This window comes from Hyposmocoma kahamanoa, unplaced genomic scaffold, assembly GCF_003589595.1.
Source record: "Hyposmocoma kahamanoa isolate Upper Pololo Valley unplaced genomic scaffold, ASM358959v1 168, whole genome shotgun sequence".
Lineage (NCBI taxonomy): Eukaryota > Metazoa > Arthropoda > Insecta > Lepidoptera > Cosmopterigidae > Hyposmocoma > Hyposmocoma kahamanoa.
In genome coordinates, this window is record NW_020653608.1 from 716,916 (window position 1) to 736,599 (window position 19,684).

General features: G+C 38.4%; 1 protein-coding gene across 1 annotated transcript in view; it reads right to left on the reverse strand.

Annotated features, from left to right (window-relative positions):
• LOC113225593 (interference hedgehog-like) overlaps positions 1-19,684 on the reverse strand; it is a 170,077-nt gene that overhangs the window by 78,441 nt on the left and 71,952 nt on the right. Inside the window, exons 11-14 of the mRNA XM_026457929.1 lie at positions 16,038-16,156; positions 9,733-9,892; positions 2,530-2,739; positions 989-1,181 (exon numbers count right to left, since the gene is read on the reverse strand). Coding sequence (XP_026313714.1) covers positions 989-1,181; positions 2,530-2,739; positions 9,733-9,892; positions 16,038-16,156 — 682 coding nt within the window. The remainder of the gene's footprint in view (positions 1-988; positions 1,182-2,529; positions 2,740-9,732; positions 9,893-16,037; positions 16,157-19,684) is intronic.

A 19,684-nucleotide genomic window follows, 5' to 3' on the forward strand; every position in this document is an offset into this window, starting at 1 on the left:
ACCTCTATTGCAACTTACGACGTTTTGATTTTACATTGAAATTTTATTCAACGTGCTGCCATCTTGTGGCCAGAAGCTGACCTACGACGAACGTTTAACATCTGAATCAGTTCCACAAACAGAAAATTGAAAATTGATTAAAATAATACTTACCGATGATATGAAATACTACTACGAGTAATATTTTTGGTGCGACCATTGACTTACAGACTATCATTTTTGCACTCCAAAACAGCACAATAAAGCTTTTATCTTTCATGGTTTTAAATAATTATTTTTTTGTTATAAAATATAAGTGCGCATTTGACCTCCATCTCACCTGATAGAAAGTGACGATGAGGTCGACGATGGAGAATGCACACCTAAATAATGCCTATTCACTCTCTTCGCCTTCTTCCGCAATATGAGCCAGCGAACCATCCGGCCTCAGCAGAGGTGGCAAAGATGGGCGACAAAAGTTAGATTCGACCGCTTTGGCCAGGGACCAAAAGGATTTGCTGCCTGCTGGATAAGAGGCAAGCTCTTTTGCACGTCTTGGCGGCCTTATTAAAAGCTTTCTTCAAATTCCGAGTACTCGGAGCTTTGCGTAGTCGAGCATCTGCCCGAGCTTGGTACGCGGACTGTTTATGTGCTTCAGCACAACTACGATCAGCGTTAAACCATGGACGAGCTTGGGGTCCATTGGGTACATCAGAGTATGGCATGTAATACTCCATACCCAAACGCACGACCTCGACTACAGCATCAGCACAGCTCGACGAGTCTCCTGAAGAAAAGCACGCCTGCTAGGGATATGACGCAAAGAATTGGCGCATTTCGTCCCAATCTGCTAACTTGCGCGAAAGAATGACACAACCATACCACACAAAACGAAAGCGGACTGAGCTCTAGTAGGTCTAACGAGACGTACTATTACGCGTCAGATGCTAACTAACCACTTCTACTATATTTATTGTTTCGTGCATAGTTGTATCCTTTTAATACTTACTGTTGGCAGGTGGTCGTTTGGCCCTCCTGCACAGCAGAAGCGTAACTACCAATATGACGAGCAGCGCTGCGGCGCCTAAGGCCCCTCCAGCAGTAACCAGCGCTCCAGGAGCTCTGCCATCGCTCTTTATGTCTTCCGATGGAGATTCAGTTGTCGTACTAGACATGTTTGATTGCTTAAGCGTTTTGGCTACCTGTAAATGTGTTAAAGGTTGGTACAAACAAGCTCGACACTTAACGGCTCTTGATTGTGCTCTGTATGGTTTGAAATCAATTTTTACAATCAAAAATATTACGCAAGGCTTTTCCCTGATAATAGAACAAAATTTGCTCGTGACACAAATTACTTCGCAAAGAAAATTTTATTTTAACAAGGAAAATTGTTTCCCAACCAAAACAGTAAATTGAAAATATAAAGTTCTCAGATTTACGCAATTACAACGCATTGGAAATGAAACTACATATATGTATATACAAAATACTAGAAGAATACAAAACAACACCGCATTTATAATTTGACCAACTTCTATTGTCCCATTTTTTCGTCCCATACGTTAAATGATCCTTACATGAAACTGAGTCGATCAGCAATAAAAAGAAATTTTATCAATTTTATTAATTTTTATGGACAAGTCACACTGGACAAATATTTGACTATGCCATTATATTTTTATTCGATTAAAAGATAGTTTTATTACTTTATTTATATCAGTTTTATCATTAATTAACTTATTGTTACCTCTTACAGTAGGAAAACTAAAGCCTCTCTACGAATGTCATATTAAATGTATGGGAGCGTTAAATGTAAAACTTTTGGATATTTCTAGTTTTATTTTTTTAAAGTTATTGATGTCGATTTATTCATTAGGTAACGTACTTTCGATATCAGTTTACGGCTTTTTGATATCTCTTATATTTATGGAATAATCGCCAGAGCACACTTAACGATTAGACCCTGTATATTATACAGGGTGATAAAAAACCACTGTCCATTTTTTCCGGTGCTTAAGATTCAGTAATAAAATCATTAGTGAAATAAAACAAAAAAAAATCCCCGTTTTTTTTTCATGTTAATATTTCACAATAATTCCTAACGCGCGGTAACCTTAAAATAATAAATAAAATTGAGCGATCGGCACTGAGTTGTCTAGACACCTAGACACCAGCACGTCGCGCCGCGCGACGACAGATCTGCGCTAACGCATCGCGCGTTGGTTTAATACTTTGTTGTCTGTCAAATACATAAACTCGCGCGCTGACTCCGCCCACTGCCCCTCACACCATTCTTGTCGCCATAGCAACGGCGTCTGCTAATCATCGGGTGTCAATATTGTGCACAATTTTCCGGAAAACTTTGAGACGTCGTAACTTATTTATTTCTTAAGTATTTGAAAAAAAACGAACATGTATTTTTAATTTCCATTGCACAGTGTGCTCCTTTAAAATGGTCAATGGTTTTTATCACCCTGTATTTAGTTGCCTGATGAAAATGAATAAATAAAATAAATAAATATTATTATTGTATAATATGTTGACCCTTACCAATATACTGCTGAAGGTCGAAGGAGCCTGCTCAGAGTAAGCCCGAAGCTTCATTTCGTAAGCAGTATCAGGTGTAAGATGTAACAATACGACACTCCGAACGCTTATTGGAGCAACCACTTTGTCGTAAGACCCAGCTGTTGTAAGAGCGCGATAGTAAATGTAGAAACCTAGAGCTTGCGATCCGTTGGCGTTGCCGTTATGTGACCACTGCGGAAAAAGTAAGTTGTTATTAGTTTGCAGTTTATTTTGAACCGACTTCAAAGAAGGAGGTTTTTTCTTATAAAATATAAGTACCCATTAAACCTCCATCTCACCTGACGGAAAATGACGATGAGGTCGACGATGGAGCATGCACACTAAATAATGCCTATTCACTCTCGCCTTAAAAAGACCCAAGTTATAACGTTCAGGGAACAAGTCTGCAGGCAGGGAATTCCACTCACACACACTACTTGGAATATCCACAACTTAGGGGTGGAACCCAAGCCTAAGCCTAGTCCCCCGGTGATGGAAAGGGGAAGGCGGAATTAAAACGTGTAATTCCGTCGCACACTCTCCGTGATATATCCTGTAAAACACCGATAAGTAGGCTACTTTATAGCGGTGTTCAAGGCTCTACAGCTTCGCCTCCACTGATTCCGAGTCACCCATAAGCCTCTTGACACGGTTGTCAATTGAATCCAAAATGGCCAGTTGATATGCAGCAGAGCCATCCCAAAGGTGGCAGCAGTACTCCTTGCACGACCGGACTTGTGCTTGGTATAGGTTCTCAATTCGATTGCGTTTTTTTTGTATATGTTACGCGTTTCCTCCGAACCGGTTTTGATGATTATTTTTTATTGGAAAGAGGGTACCTCAGTATTGGTCTCATTTAAATTTGAAAAAAATATTCCACCTCTAAAGGTGGCAAACTAGGGGATGAATCCGATTCGCGTACTTTTTTAACTGCCTCCATGGTCGAACGGTTACCATGCCGGACTGCCACGCAGAGGTCCTAGGTTCGATTCCCGGGCCGGGAGAAATACTTGTATGGCCTACATTTATTTCTCTCGTGAGTTTGGGTGTAATTTGTGGTTGTCTATGTGTGTGTCCATGGCACCCGCGACACAGGGTTTCCCTAGTGCGGGGCTATGTTGAGTGTGAGCGTTATTATTATTATTATTAAAAAAAATAGCCGAACTTGTTTCATTTGAACTGATAATTTTTGAAAATTCATACACCAAATTTAACAGTATGTGTATAAAAAATACAAATACGAGATACATTTTAAATTATCATTTAAATTTAATATGCAAAACAAAATCCGTACATCGTTATTAAAATATGTATGACTAAAAATTGTTTTCAATACCAGACCAACTATCAAAATAAGAATAAAGAATACAGTAACTCAATTAGCATTAGAACATCCTAACATTCACAATTTAGATATTTCTTGGAAAAATTAAACCTACTTTAACGATTTCTCGACTATTTCAAATTTTACAAAAACTGGCAGCTTTGCAAATGTCATTTTACTCCATCTTCTTATAAGTAGGGATGAATATCGACCAACAAAACATCGATTATTGACATCGATTTCTTTTTTGATGCAACAATCGATGTACCGATTAATCATGGCTTAAAAAATCATTTAATCGATTAATCGACATAGGTATAGAGAGAGCTAGACAATACTCCATTAAGTCTAAGCTAATACTACCAGGGTTTCTAAAATTACTTCGTAAACATAGGTGGCGCGCTCAGGCGGCATGCATAGGAACCTCGTAATATAACCCTAATTTCCCACCTTATTTCAAATTACACAAAATCTACAATATAGTAGTAAAAACACCAGTATTAATTATACATTTTTCAAAGGCGGTGAGGACAAACTTTATGATTAGCCTATGTAAACCATATTTCTGTGTCTTTTTTCTTTCCAAAAATATCGATTATTCCGATTAATTGACACCCATCCCTAATTAAGCGCGTCCGGTCTAAATCTTAAGGATGAAAAAAAGTTTAAATGCAAAGGGCGACTGATAGAACACAGGCGACAGCCGAATATTGCCTCGTGTGATATTAAAATAAAAAGTTCACTTTAATTATCCAGGCACAATAAGGTCTCGTAGACCAACGACATACTGTATAAGCAACGCGGAACTAATAATCATTTTCAATTGATTAAACGATGATAATTGAAATCCAAATCCTATGATAGACTTCGGTGAAAATCGATTGATTGCGCGTATAAAAGTCCTGGCATGGTTTCTTCACTATCCAACATTCAACCGATTATTTAGCATTCCGTCGGCGTTGTCCACACACATCGAATGTCGGGTAACTTGTGAACAAGCGGGTATATAAACTTTGCATTTCGACATCCGGCCATCAATAATTCGATGTAGTACCGATGCCTTGGACAAACGCCCAAACACAGTGCAAACGGAATACCATGGTTCACAATACACGTGTCATACAATACGTGCGAGGTAGACATAGAGTTTACAAACACGTCGCAAGCCCAAGATATGACTATCTCATTTCCCAATTGCGCATTGTTACATGATCCTCTGTGCTCTAAAACAGACAGGATCGGATATTGCCTGTCGTTACACAAACGTGCATCGTGTATTAGGCAAATGACTTTTGCTGCCACTGTGCGTTCAGTTGATCTCTTAGATACGTGTTAATAAATCCGTTTAAAGCGCAGGGTAGATATTAAGACCGTACTTAAGTCGACTGTCTTTATAAACAAATATCACTTGAGTGCACATCAACGACAGTCATGTTTGGAGAGTAGACAAATTTTCCAAACATCAATTAAGTACAATCGATGTCCTAAGATGATCAAACGCTCGGCTAGGGGTAGCCGACCATTCGATTCTGAGAGCCTTCTGACGCATTCAACAGAAAAGTGTATTTATATGCATCGAATATACAACCTGGGGGCCTACTATGAGCTTATAAGCCGCCAAGCAAGTTCTATGCAAGTCACTTGACGTGTTAAAACTGAATTGCTTAAATTCGTATCCTATCCTACACAACGTTGAACGGGAATGGCATGGACAGGATGATGAGTTTTACTTTTTAACCGACTTCAAAAAGGAGGAGGTTCTCAATTCGTCTGTATGTTTGTTTTTTGTATGTATGTTACGCGATAACTCCAGTATTTGTGAACCAATTTTCATGATTCTTTTTTTGTTGGAAAGGGGGTACTTCCATATTGGTCCCATTTCATTTTTAAGAAAATCATCCACCTCGAAGGGTGGCTGTTCACGCATGAAGATTCATTTTCATAAATAGCGCCTAACATTAATTTAGGAGCAATTACTTTAATGGTTGATTTTGCTATTTCTCCAATTCAAGGCGTTTTTCTCTGAATATACTTTCAGTACTGTCGTAGTGAGAACCTATTTTTATTATCTCCGTGTCAAGTCCTGTATAGTGGCGAACTAGGGGATATTTCAATAAAACTTAGCAAATAGACGTAATTCCACGTACTTTTGAGGTCGGTTTTTTTAGTACTCTGTACTGAGATTATTAAACATTAATTATTGTCTCTGGCTGGCTAGCTGACGTCTAACAAGAGCGAGATGGAACTACATACTAAATCATATGAAAGAAATAGATATACTATCCTGGGAGCGTTCAATCACTATTAACCGATTGTGTTCAAAATGAGAATAATTATATTTTTTTATTAATTTTATTATTGATTATACTTATTCCGTTCTTTTGTAATATCGACCACTTTTCAATCATACTTTACAATTTGTCGTACGACAAAATTACATGTCATGTCTAGCAATTGTCATTAAAATTAATAAGGTGAGTTTTCAATTTGATAACATAATTGGAACGTACCTTGTATTCGTACATTTTCATTGATGGCAATAACCTCCTAAGGCCTCGTTTACATTAAAATGTACATAATTTGTGAAATGATTCAGACTCGGGCAATATTATCACGTAAACGCACTATATGTACATTATAATCAAAATATGATATTCAAATTTAGTGCTACGTATAATAGATGATATATGAACATAGGGTTTTGTCATATAAAACTGAGAGCATACTTGCTTGGCCTGAAGTATGTAATTTATTTAGTACATTTTAATTCACGTTGGGCGCTTACCGCTTTTCCCATTGTAATTTGCTGGGACTTACGAGGTTAAAATCAAAGGCACTATTAAAAGTTCTTTTACGATTTTCGGTCAATTAAATTATTAAAATTCCATTTAAAAATTGCAATAACATTCATGCCAATGATTTATCAACAATACTTTAAAGATTGAGAACTCGAACAAAATTTTCAAAAAACGCTCAATAGCTAATAGTATTTATGTATTGACAATTGGCTATATAGCAATAAAGACAATAACAAATTATTATGAAATATATAATAACACTTAAACGAAATCTCTTAAAAATGTAACAAAATTTAAAAAAGTCAGTCACGGAGTAACATTTTTCAATTGCTAATTTTTAAAGATGAGACCACCATTTGTATGGCAAATGGCACGTCATGATACGATGTTGCTATGAAAGAAAAGGTGAACGGATTTCTAATGGGGAACGTAAACTGCTTGGACAGTGAATTGTTTTTGTGATGTCATAGTACAAATTTGACAGGCAATCCAACTTACAGGCTTAAATAGGATTGCTCTAAGAGCTCATAGTAGACCCCAAGAAATAGAGACGAAATGTCATTAAATTTGTTTGAAACTATTCTGCCAAATCATTGCGGTGACAACTGCGCTCCGATTGGCCAGCCCGATTTCGAAACAATTGACGGGAGTCGTCAATTGTTTCACTTCAAATCGTCCAGTTTAACTTGAGCTTTGCTATAATATTTAATTACCGATGAAGTGTGATTCCGTTTGTTTTGTTATTAGATGTTGTGCTGTTTTTCCCACACCACCGAATGGAACAGCCCCCCATTGTTAGAGACATTATCTTTATTATAATAAATACAGAATATTTTTGGAATATACGGAGACGTACACACAGGTCAGTTGTTGGCGCTGTACTATTTATTACAGCTTTCTAATTTGTAATTTCAGCGCAAACGATAGTTGATATCTAAAAGTGATTTAAGATCCATTTGCCTGATGTGTTGCCAGGGATGGATGGCCTTATTTCGTCTCTGTTTCTGTTTATATACTCAATGATGTAATGTAATTAAAAGTTAAATTGGCTTAAAAAGTTTCTTAAAACGTCATACACTAATAATACAATTAGGAAGTCATACCAAAATGAATTTTACGGATCACAGGTTTGGCCGGCCGATTGGCAAATGTAACAAGAAGAGAACATTTAATATGGAAAACGATACATTTCCTGTGAATCGACGAAAAAAAGGAGGAGGTTCATAATCCGACAGTATTTTTTTGTGTATATGTTACGCGTCTATTCCGACATTTTGTGAACTGATTTCGATGACTGTCTTTTCGTTAGAAAGAGAATATCTCAATACTGGTCCCATTTAAAATTTAAAAAAACAACCCATAAGGTTGGCAAATCAGGGGATGAATCCGGTTTCCTGAATTTAACTCACTTTCTGTTAACCGATTTCAATAAAACTTAGCATAAATTTAAGTAATTAAAATGAAATAATGAAATGTTATGGTGACCTAGAGCTGGCCTGATGATGGAAATAGCAGACAAATGAGAGGAATTCCCAACAGTGTACAGCAGCTACGTTGTGTTTGGGCTTATATGGTTCGTTTGGACAACGTCTTCCATATGTTTAAACTGTCATTGAGAAGACCGCAGTAAGGAATACAGTGAAAGCAGATAAGCAAAGTTTTGACGTCGGTTTTTTTAGTAATAATACCAAGTGACGGAACGAATAAGTCGTGCGCCTGGTATGCGACACGCCTATCCATAACAGTTGCAGTGCCACCCAGAGCTTTAAATCGCAAAGATCTCAGGGGCACTGCCAATGCGTCCGTCACCCTGAGACATAAGTTGACAAGTCCCATGTGCCTGTAATTTCACCAACACCCTCACCCTTCAAAACCGGAACTGCTTGGCGGCAGGAATAGACTAAGTAACAGTACTTCCATGGATGAACTCTTTCACAAGAACTCTACTGCATTATGTAGAGTACGATGTATAGAATACAAATAAGAACGAAATCCAAACAAAATCTCAAGATACAAACGAGTCCGTGCCTCTCACAAGATCCCATATGTCGCTAAATTTCATTAAATAAACCTTACAGGGACTTGTCTTGTGGAAAACCAAAGTGCTATCGCTGAATTAGTAATGTTCATAAATATAAACCGTTACAATTGCTAAAGAAACATTTTCCTTTATTTGCACTCGTATTCTTGGATATAAAAACATTATAATTTTAAAATTATGTTCGACAGCACAAAGTATGGTCTAAAAACAAAACTATAAACAATCGAGTAGTTACACACGGCGACTTATAGCATTAGCCATTGCATTGATGCAAACGCGCGACTGCATCGATACAAACGCGCGCTTGCATCGCGTTGCAATTATTACCTGTAATAAAAAATCCGGCTATAGAGCTAAGGTCATTAAAATAGAATAGGAAATAGAGTGCATGTGGGGCGGAAGTTTATGGTGCCGACCTATCCAAATGATCAGTAAAGACGTTTGCTTAAATTATTTCTAAATACAAATAAATAAATACAAACTTGTGCCGATAAACACGGTCACTATGAATAATGGCCGGTCTATATTAATAATACCGGCAACGAATAAAAAATGTAATAAAAGCAATAACCACTTTTACTGTTAGTGTGAACAATCTGTCTGTCTTGGTAAAAAACAAATGATTTGTAGTGTTTTAGTTTAGGTTAGTTTACTGCCCGTGAGAAGTAGGGAATTATTCATACAGCCCGGTCCAAGTGATAAATTCTCGCCCTCAAATGGACAACGGGCAGTCGGGCAAAATTAATACGCCTGCGAAGATAACAGATTCTTCAATTTGGCCGATACCTTTGCTAATTATTCATAATGACCGGTCCGTATTAATAATGCCCGGTAAATTAAATTGCCCGTAACATTTGTACCGAAATCGACATCGCTTAAGAACGCGTAACTTACAATTTAAAAAAAATACTAAATTACTTACATAAGAACGTGGAACGTGAACTTCTGAATCAAACTATGTAATTAACTTACTTTCGTGATAAAGGGGACGATAGGTCAATTGATTAATGGATTTCACTTACGGTCCAATTAAGTCTAATGCTCTCAGTGGACAAAGCGACAGCCTTCGTAAGGACAGGAGCTCGAGGGGGTTTGACAGGAGTTCCTCTGTGCAGGTAGAATTTGTTGCTGCTCTTTCCAGACTTATTATCCTGATTCGAGTAAACTGCCGCTACCCTAAATCTGAAACGTATTAAGGATCTATTAAACACTACGCTCGTAAAGGAATTAACAATCAAATAAATAACATATACATATACATTGTAACGACGGTACGCACGGTAAATAAGAAATTACTCTTGCTTTAATAGCTCTAGTTTTGTATTTTTTACCGTCTGTGACACATACAATGATTTTCATCACATTTGCGAGGAAATAAATACAATATTTAATTCTTGTATGAATAAATATGGTTCACAATACAACAACTACGGATTTTGCATTATGGCGGGGTTTTGTTTTTTTTTTATCAACAAATGGCTAGCTAGTATTTTTTTTTTTTTATTAAGGCTTTGGCAAAGCCATCAGCCTAAACATGAAGTTTAATTATGTTTCTGTAAATATGGCCGCCACAAAGAGGATAGGCAATTTGAGGCAGCGTGCTTGGATTGACTCGGGATTCCTTAAAACGGGCCGATACGGATATTCTAGTTCGAGATTCGTATAATTTCGCGTTTTAATCTTCGATTAAGGCACAATAGCACTATCCTATTCCACTTTAAACTAAATTTCACAAAATAATTGAAAGTCAATATAAAAACGACACTTTTCCCTTCAAAAGGTCCAGAGCGAATCACCTGGCTAGCTAGCTATTCTTACATAGATAATACAACTGGAACTAAAATGTTGTAAAAAGCAAAGACGCATAGAACCATGATGGATTGTAAAAAAAATGCTACGTTTTTGTACAGAAATTAAGTAAAATCAATAATAAGAAATTCTTAATAATAAGCATGTAAGTAGTTATGGCTGAACTGCAATAAAATTTCTGTTTAGACATTGACTTACAATTATATGGACGTCGGGTCCGCGCTAAAAAGTGTCCGCACTTGTAAGGCGCTAAAATCGTATACAGAGCGCGACACTCCGCTTTAGTCTTCATTTGTTCTACTGACAGCGCGATACTGCGATGACATTACAATTTAAATTTCGAATAGGTTGACTTGGGACATTTTTTTCGTGGTTTTTGTATTAGACCCGTCGTCCATTTATTTGTAAGTCAATGTGTTTAGATAACATTTTTTAACACGTTTTAATGTTGAACATAAGTAAAGTCCTTGCTTGAACTTAAACCTGACCTATTTAAGGAGATATATCGTGCAACAAATAAAAAAAAAACTCCTTTTTACTCCGAGTTTCACTTGGGGCGTTAGAGTCAAGTTAGCCACCATATAATTATACTATTTACGAGCTAATGTGATGAAAATAAATATAAGTATTAGATAACATCACATACATTGTTCCGATCCCAAAAGCAAGTAACTAAAGTACTTGTGTTATGGAAATCGGAAACAAAGACGGTACCACAAACACCCAGACCCGAGATAATATAGAAAATTTAGTTTCATTCAGATGGCGACACCATGAAAACCGGACATCACTGATGTGATTCACAGGATCTTCTAAGAAATTATTAGCGTAATTAGGTATGTTGACCGTTTGAGAGGAAACACATGGTGCAAGCGAATAAGTACGGATAACAACATGTCCAACTTTACATTTAAGATTCAACTCTCCCACTTAGCTTAAGCCGGTTCAAAGTCTTAAGTGTTAAAGCTCCACGTACTGTTGTTAAACCCAAATTAAAAATATGTTTATTCGGTAAATTACATTTAAAATCGTCAAATTTCCTACATTACTGCGCGTTTATACGGCAAGACCCCCAAAAGAACAAGTGGGAAACTTTTTTTTATAATTCCGAGTGACGATAGGGACTGTCTATAGTATAGCATATTCAGAGCTTTAAATTGATCAAAGATCTGAGGGGCACTGCCATTGCGCCCGTCACCCTGGGACATAAGTTGACAAGTCCCATGTGTCGAGTTCTTAGGTTTTCGCGATTGTTACACATAGGAAATGAAACTATTTTTCCGGATTTAAATCGCGTATATTTGTTTGTTTGTTTGTTTTTCAAACAAACCGACGTTTCGGGCCCTTTACAGATCCCATGGTCACGGTTGACTGAGATGGTACAGTCTTCAACCAGTTATGTCTAATATTAATGCAAACCACCCTATTTTTTCACTATAGTTACAATAGTTATTAATTAATTTTACAAAGAAAACATTCCAATTTACGCTTCATTAAGTTTTACAAATTATTTTATTGAATGAATTTTTATTAAGTTCAATTTATTATTAATTATTAATAGAAATTAGAATAAACTAAAACATATTAATTAGTACTGCAGTCTTATGTCTGTTTGGGATTTTTCATTAGAGTGCAGTCTCTCTTATATTGGACAAACAAAGCGAAGTATTTGTACCCGCGTCAAAGAACATATAGCTGATGTCAAACACCGTCGCGTAAACAAGTCTGCAGTCTGCGAGCATGTCATGGATAAACCTACACATTCAATGAAGTTTGACAAACCCCAGGTCCTTGCAAAAGAAGTCCGTTATCTGCCCAGGATGCTGCGAGAGGCCATTGAAATTAAAAAACATCCTAATTTCAACAGGGAAGATGGTTTCTCCGTACCACCAGTTTGGGACCCAGTATTTCCTCTAAGTCCCATGTGCCTGTAATTTCATGATCCCCGTTACCCTTCAAAACCGGAACGCAGTAATGCTCATATTATAGCTTGGCGGCAGAAATAAGGTAGGCAGTACTTCTTTGGACGAACTTTTTCACAAGGAGCTCTACATATTAAAAGGCCTCGGTGGCCCAACGGTTTACACTATGGGCCCTGGATGAGGAGGTCCCGGATTCGATACCCGGTAGGACCAATAATTTAGGAAACTGAATTTTTCTAAATTAGTTCTGATCTGAGTGTTGTGAGTTGTGCCCAAATGTGCCCCAGAGTGAAATCCGTTGGTCTGGTACTCATGGTGTGATTGTCTAGCACATATCACATCGAGATATTCATTGGTTAAAACATGGAGCAATAACTCGGGAGGACTGCCTATCGCGATACAAGACAGCGTAGTATAGTCGTGAAGACGTCGTGACGAGTACCAAATAGCTATGTTATAATCTGCCTCCGTGGCCGAACGGTTACCATGCCGGACTGCCACGCAGAGGTCCCAGGTTCGATTCCCGGGCCGGGAGAAATATTTGTATGGCCTACATTTATTTCTCTCATGAGTTTGGGTGTAATTTGTGGTTGTCTATGTGTGTGTCCATGGCACCCGCGACACAGGGTTTCCCTAGTGCGGGGCTATGTTGATTGTGAGCGTTATTTACCCATATTGGAATCATTGTATACTCTTTTGTATAAAAGAAAATGATTTAAGTTTTGTATATTTGAAGGCACGGAAATCATTAAGCTACAGTGGTCGGAAAAACCACAGTCTTGAACAGTTATTTTATTATCTATAATTGTGAAGTTTATGAATAGTAAGTCGACACAAGTTGAGGTGCTAGATGTAATTCTGGTGGGTTCCCTAATCTTTTGGCGGAAGTTATACGATAACATCAAAGCGTTATGTTGTGAGCGTTATGAGCGTTATGTTATAATCTGTTCCAATCCATTTTCAACAAAAAATAAACAAACCTGTTTGGTCATAATTCTGAAGCAATCACTCCATAAATCGAATAAGTAACACTTTCACGTATATTTCGAAGATTTCGACTTGATATCTCATCACTTTTTCCAAGAATATTCATTTGAATAGCATCGTAAAATCGTATTTGAAAAATATTAGTTCATAGGTGAGGTTATTTTTCATCTATACTTCTATGACTTGTCTATGGTTGCATAGTGCTGTACGAAAAAAACATTCCGTTCATTAAATTAAAGTTTTTGTAATCGATTGGTAAATCGAAAATTTCAATCGCAATCGAACGAGTATCTAAGTGTAAAGATTTGAAGGAGGATTTAACATAAGATTTCGGAAATTTTAAATAATATATGCTTTTATAGGTTATGTATTTTTACTGCCATGTAAAGAAAACCGCTAGCATGACTCAATTAAACAAACCGATTCATTGAATTAATCGATTGACTTTTAGTTTGCATTACAATTGGCTATCACTTATCACTAAACCGTCTAGGACAGTGACTTGTTTGTTTACTTTTTGTTTATAATGGATTGAAACGAAGTTAGGTTTAATTCATTCCTCATAAAGAAGGAAGGTCGACCCGCAGACTCTCCCTCTGCATACTGACCCTTGTGCCTGCTGGACGAGGCCGGCAAGTTGTTTGAAAGAACACTTGCCGAGCGGCTCAACGGGCACCTGTCCCGAGTAGGGCCTGACCTGTCGGAAGACGAGTACGGCTTACGGCAGGCGCGGTCAATAGTGGACGCGATCCTACGCGTTCACTCACTGTCGACGCAGGTACTGTCCCGGGGCGGAATGGCGTTGGTGGTAAGCCTGGATATCGTCAACGCCTTCAACTAAGGCGCTGTGGTTTCACAAACTCCCGCGAGGGAGGGAACCGCCCAGCTTCTCGATTCGCGTTGGTGACGTCGACGTCCAGGTGGGGCAGTACTTAAAATACTTGGGCCTCATCCTGGACGGTCGCTGGAATTTCTGGAAGGCGCTGGAAGCACTTCCGGCGCCTGGTTCCCCGGATCGATAGGGTGGCAGATGCATTGCACCGGTTGCTGCCCAACCTGAGGGGCCCTTCGGTGCGAGTTCGCCGTTTATACGGTGGGGTGGTGCGATCCGTGGCCCTGTATGGGGCACCCGTCTGGTCACGCCGATTGACGGGCGTCCGGCGTTGCAGAGCCATGCTCAATGGCGTGCAGCGCCGCATGGTCATAAGGATCGCACGAGGATACCGCACCGTATCCTTTGACGCGGCGACTGTCCTGACGCGGTTTTCCCCGCTGGACATTCTGGCGGAGATGGACGCGCCTCCTCCTCCTCCTCCTCCTCCGCCAGGCGAAGGAATCTGCGCGGCCCACCTCGAAGTCTGGTTGAGCCAGCGGTAGTGCGTCACCACGTTCCGACTGACACTGAATCGGATCGGACGCGAGTCGACGACGCCGTGCTACCACTGTGGGAGGGACCAGGATTTCGCCCCGAGCGGAACATCCTGGTTACCCAGATCGGGCGAGATCTCTCTCCGCCGGGTATAGTAGCGGCTATGTTGGCGGATCAAGAGTCCCATGAGGTAGTGGTCTCCTTCTGTGAAGCGGTGATGCTTCAGAAACAGGTCGCCGAGCGTGATCGGGAGAGCGTCGCGGCTGCGGGCGATTGGAGTCGAGCGGGAGCTCCGTTCGCCAGTAAGTTAGGCAGCCGCGAGAAGGACGACGGGGCGGTGTGCAAGTTTCAAATATATTATATAGCAAGTGGGCAAGCTTCGTCGTGAGGAGAAAAGGGGGAGGATGTAGCTCGTCCTAGATACTGGGCGGATTCCGGTGCGCAAAGTCGATCCCAGATCCTTCGACTAGAGCACCCGAGAAGGCCACCGTGGGGTTTTAGCCGGTAGGAGTCCGGCATAACCTCCCGCTGCCCCCGCAGCGGATTCCCCAGGAGGATTTCCCCACGCAAAAAAAGGTTAAGTTAGATTTAAAATAAAAAACATTTTCCTCTCAAAATTACTTTCGAGGTTATGAAAATTCGAGCAAACGTTGTTTCTGGAAAATGTTGGACTAATGATAGGTAACCCCACGGCAATTTACATGATATAAACGACTTCCAGGTTATTGATCAGCGCCATCTAGACATAAGATCGAATGACCTTTCGTAGAGGTACGATCTGTAGTGTGGAGATTAGCAATCCCCTTGAGTTAATCCATGGTTAAAATAATCATAAATAATAATAATAATCATACAACGTTGACATGGTACAGTCAAGATCACGTCAAGCTTGACACTTTGTACTTTGGACCGTTCTTATCGTAAGCGGCTTTTAATTGGATTTAAATCTTAAGTGTCAAGCTTCACGTGCTCGTACCCTGTACACGATATATGAATTTTGCGCGGCAAACACATGTCCGTGTTTTATACCATCTTCCCGATGAAATATATGTTTTGAGATAGGTGATTATTCTAGAAAGTCGTCGAATTTCGCACGTTAAAATCAGTACCGTCACTAAACGACACTCTTGTTTTTTCAAATTTAAACTTACGTCCAGAATTTTTAATGGCCATTTTCCAAAAAATTACTTTGTCGTTTAGTGACGTCCACAATGAGGTACACGGTAGCTTATTTACTCACTTATACGCCCGATCAGGTATCAGGTTAAGTATTTCATACGCGTATATGTGTGATGGTATTTCAGTGCTCTCTGTATGCCACTGGATGCTCGCGTTTGACGTCACTTCTCGGTATTGGATCTGCAACAAATGTTGTTGTGTAAACCAGAGGACTGTATACAAATTTGTACTATAACAAGAATCACAATCCACTACGCATTCCTATGGTTATCGCGAAATCAATGATTGTGGGTGTAGGATTTATAAGGTACTCTGAAAGTTTAATTATAGAACAATTTTTTTTAAGGCTGCAAAATAAATAAATTCATACTTACAATGTACAAAATAGTCTGTTTTCAGCCAAAGTAGCAAAAAATAGGCCGAATAAACCAAATACCGAATAGTAATCGTTGCTACTCTAGCATTTATTGTACACTAGCTCCAGATTTAAGAAAAGCCCTAAGTCCAGATTACATCCAGGTTACAAACTAAATCAAATATTCGACGTTACATCCAAATCCGATGAGCTATTTCAGCGTAATTGATGTGCAAATATTTATTCATCCAAACTTTCTAATTATACTATTATATATTTATACTGTTTATTTTACGCAATTAAGAACAACGATTGATTATGTCATGGATAAACAGGATATCGGGACTGCCTGACCTTTAGTCTGAGAGATTAACGCCGTTAAACTGATACAAGGTTACGTTTAGACACTATACTGCTTACTCAGATGACATAATACAAATTAGCCCGGCAGATAAAGTTATAATTGATCTGACGTTGTTATCAAGACCTCCCAAATTATTGTAGGTAAGTAATGGATTGACCAAACGGTCCGTGCGGTTTTTATCACTAGCTAACTTTAAACAAAAAATACAACATTTTAAAATAGTTATTTGTTATACAAGGCTGCAAAGTTGTTGTTTTCCGCGAGTGCTTGTATTGTAACCTGAACAAGCGAAGGATACTAAGAGTCGTATTCTAGAACTCTACTCAATGCTCAAGTCAGGATTGCAATTGAAACACAAGCACTGGAAATACGATCCTAATGGCAGGGACTTGAGTATGATTTCGAGTGCTTTAAACCATACTCAAATCCTGTCTTGAGCATTGAGTAGAGTTCTAGAATACGACCCTAAGATTCAAAAATAGAATCGTGAGCGTAGCGAGAGTTTCAAAGCACAAGACGCAAAACAACCTTGCTGCCGAGTGAAACACACAACTTCTCATCTCACTATAGCGAGGAAAAAGGTAGATAAAAGAAAAACAGTTGAACTATAACAAATCAGTTTTCATAAACAAAACTAGCTATCGTTATCAATTTAAAAGTCAACAACAATAAGAATGAAATATACCAACGGATTATATTATATAAATAATGTACGACAAATCGCTTGGTTGAACGTGTCATTATGTTTTGATTTTACATCGAAAGAAAAAGTTAGGTGCACCGCAGTCCATCTTCAAGTTCGAATTTCACCATCTTTTACTATGCGCACAGACCAGATATTCCCTGTCTGCGACTGTGTTTCCGAGCACATACAACCGGAGTATCTTTAACGTGCAATTGAATAGACATCTTCTGGGCGAACTCGTTCCATCATACATCCTATCTTTGCTCCAGACTTAGGCAGTGGTTAAGAGCAAGTCCATTTAATTAAAAAAAAAAAGTATGAGAGTTTAAGCTCTAATTATGTAATGATTGCATACAATGCTATTTCTACGAGGAAATTAAAATAATGGAATACAACCAAATTATTGTATTTATATTGCTTTTAAATTTTTTGGGGTATCCTGTACACTTGTTAACAAACCGGTTTCCGGACGGTTCGCTCAGTGTCTAGTCGAATACCAAAATACTTTGCCGTCTTCACTGTTTTACAAATGTATGCCTCCAAATAAAGATAAAACAATGTCTACCTACTTATAAGATTTTTTTTAAATATTTTCTATTGGTTTGTTCGTAGCAAGGAATGAATGGCATCGAGACAAACCCAAGTAGGGTTTAACGGTGTTTTACATTACTTATGTATACTTTTTTCTTAAAACAATAAAATAAATAAAAAATAAAAATAGTTCTTTTTTGCCAAATGGTTGATATAACCCTTCAAATTTTTACTTGTTTCTGTCTTTACAAAATTCTATTCGACTGGTTGATTATCAGAAATAATTTCATTTGAGACGCATCCAATCCCGGGTCCAGTTGCACCTCGAGAGTTCACATTACGTTTGTATCGTCTCAACCCAAATTCATTTTCGATACATTTTGGCTTAGAATAATAACGCATAGAATGATAGTTTCATATCAAACGAACTGTCACGAGTGAGGCAAAAATCAAATTCATGTAGGCTAGTTTTAGTAGTAGGTTAATTTTCGGTTTTAGTGAATATTTATATAAAAATACTAGTCGAAACGCGTTACTTCCTTGTGGAATGTGATGTTAGTATCTATTGTATGTTTGTCTGACGTATTTTTACACTCATTTACCGCACATTTCGTCATTTTTAGCTAAAATTCTTTATCTGTTCGCGGTGCAAGTTGACCTTGAGCACTGAAGGCCCGCCCGCTCGTGTAGGCCCTTTTGGCGCGCTTCAATTTGCCTCACTTAGCGTGTGCGGGCTAGGTTTCTATGCGTTATTATTCTAAGCATGTTGATACATTTTGTTGGTTTAAGGGGTCTTGAGCTTGTTTCCGAACACTATTCCAATAAAATAATTTTAGCGAATAGGAGGCGGTAGATCGTTCCAAATCACGCACAATACCCGCCATATAACTTGTTCCAAATCCAACGGTCTCTAGATAATATGTAATGTAATTCGGGAGTTTTTTAATTACTCGTATGTATAATCTCTATCGAAAATTAATTCAGGTTCAGACGATACAAATTTAATGTTATCTCTCGAGGAGCAACTAAACCCGGGACTGGACTTGGGCACTTGGGCTCATTCGGTTGCAGATTTAAACCGACACCGGGTTCAGATGCTACAAACCCCAACAGGCGCGCGAACTGTCCGTCCGTCCTCTTGGTGTCATATAAAAATGAATTGTTAAGTCACGGAACAAAGTTGTTGTTTATGGTGTTAGTAAATCGTCCTACGATTGATTGATTCGATTTGTTTTTCAAACGCCGCCGCCGTTACACGGGCGAAGGCGAAGGTAGACCATTTACGCCAATCGTAAAATAATGTCGCCCTATATCTTTTATATTAATCTTATATTTATAACATAAAAAGAAATAAGGCTATTCACACACGCGCGTACCGTCAGCGTTTCGCTTTTGTATCGGCCTAATAAATAACCTTACACATAAAAACAGATTGGGTTATTGAATAGAAAAATGTAAGGTCTTGCCTAAGTTGCCTTTACTAGTCAAGCCGTTCACCACAAGCGAACTAATCAACTAAACAAAAGAAGACAAACTCACTTCTCCTTCAGTCAATTCTACCGTATCAAACCAAATACACTGTAATATCACAGTGTAAAGAACATATCAGTTAGATAGTAGTAATAACAAATTTTAATAAAAAAAAAATTTTTCGGTTTTTTGTCATTTTTGAGGTTAATAACATAAAAAGATACATTTAAATTACTTTGTATATTAGATATTAAATAATTCTATCCATCCATTATAACTTTATGTTGCATAATAAGCTATATC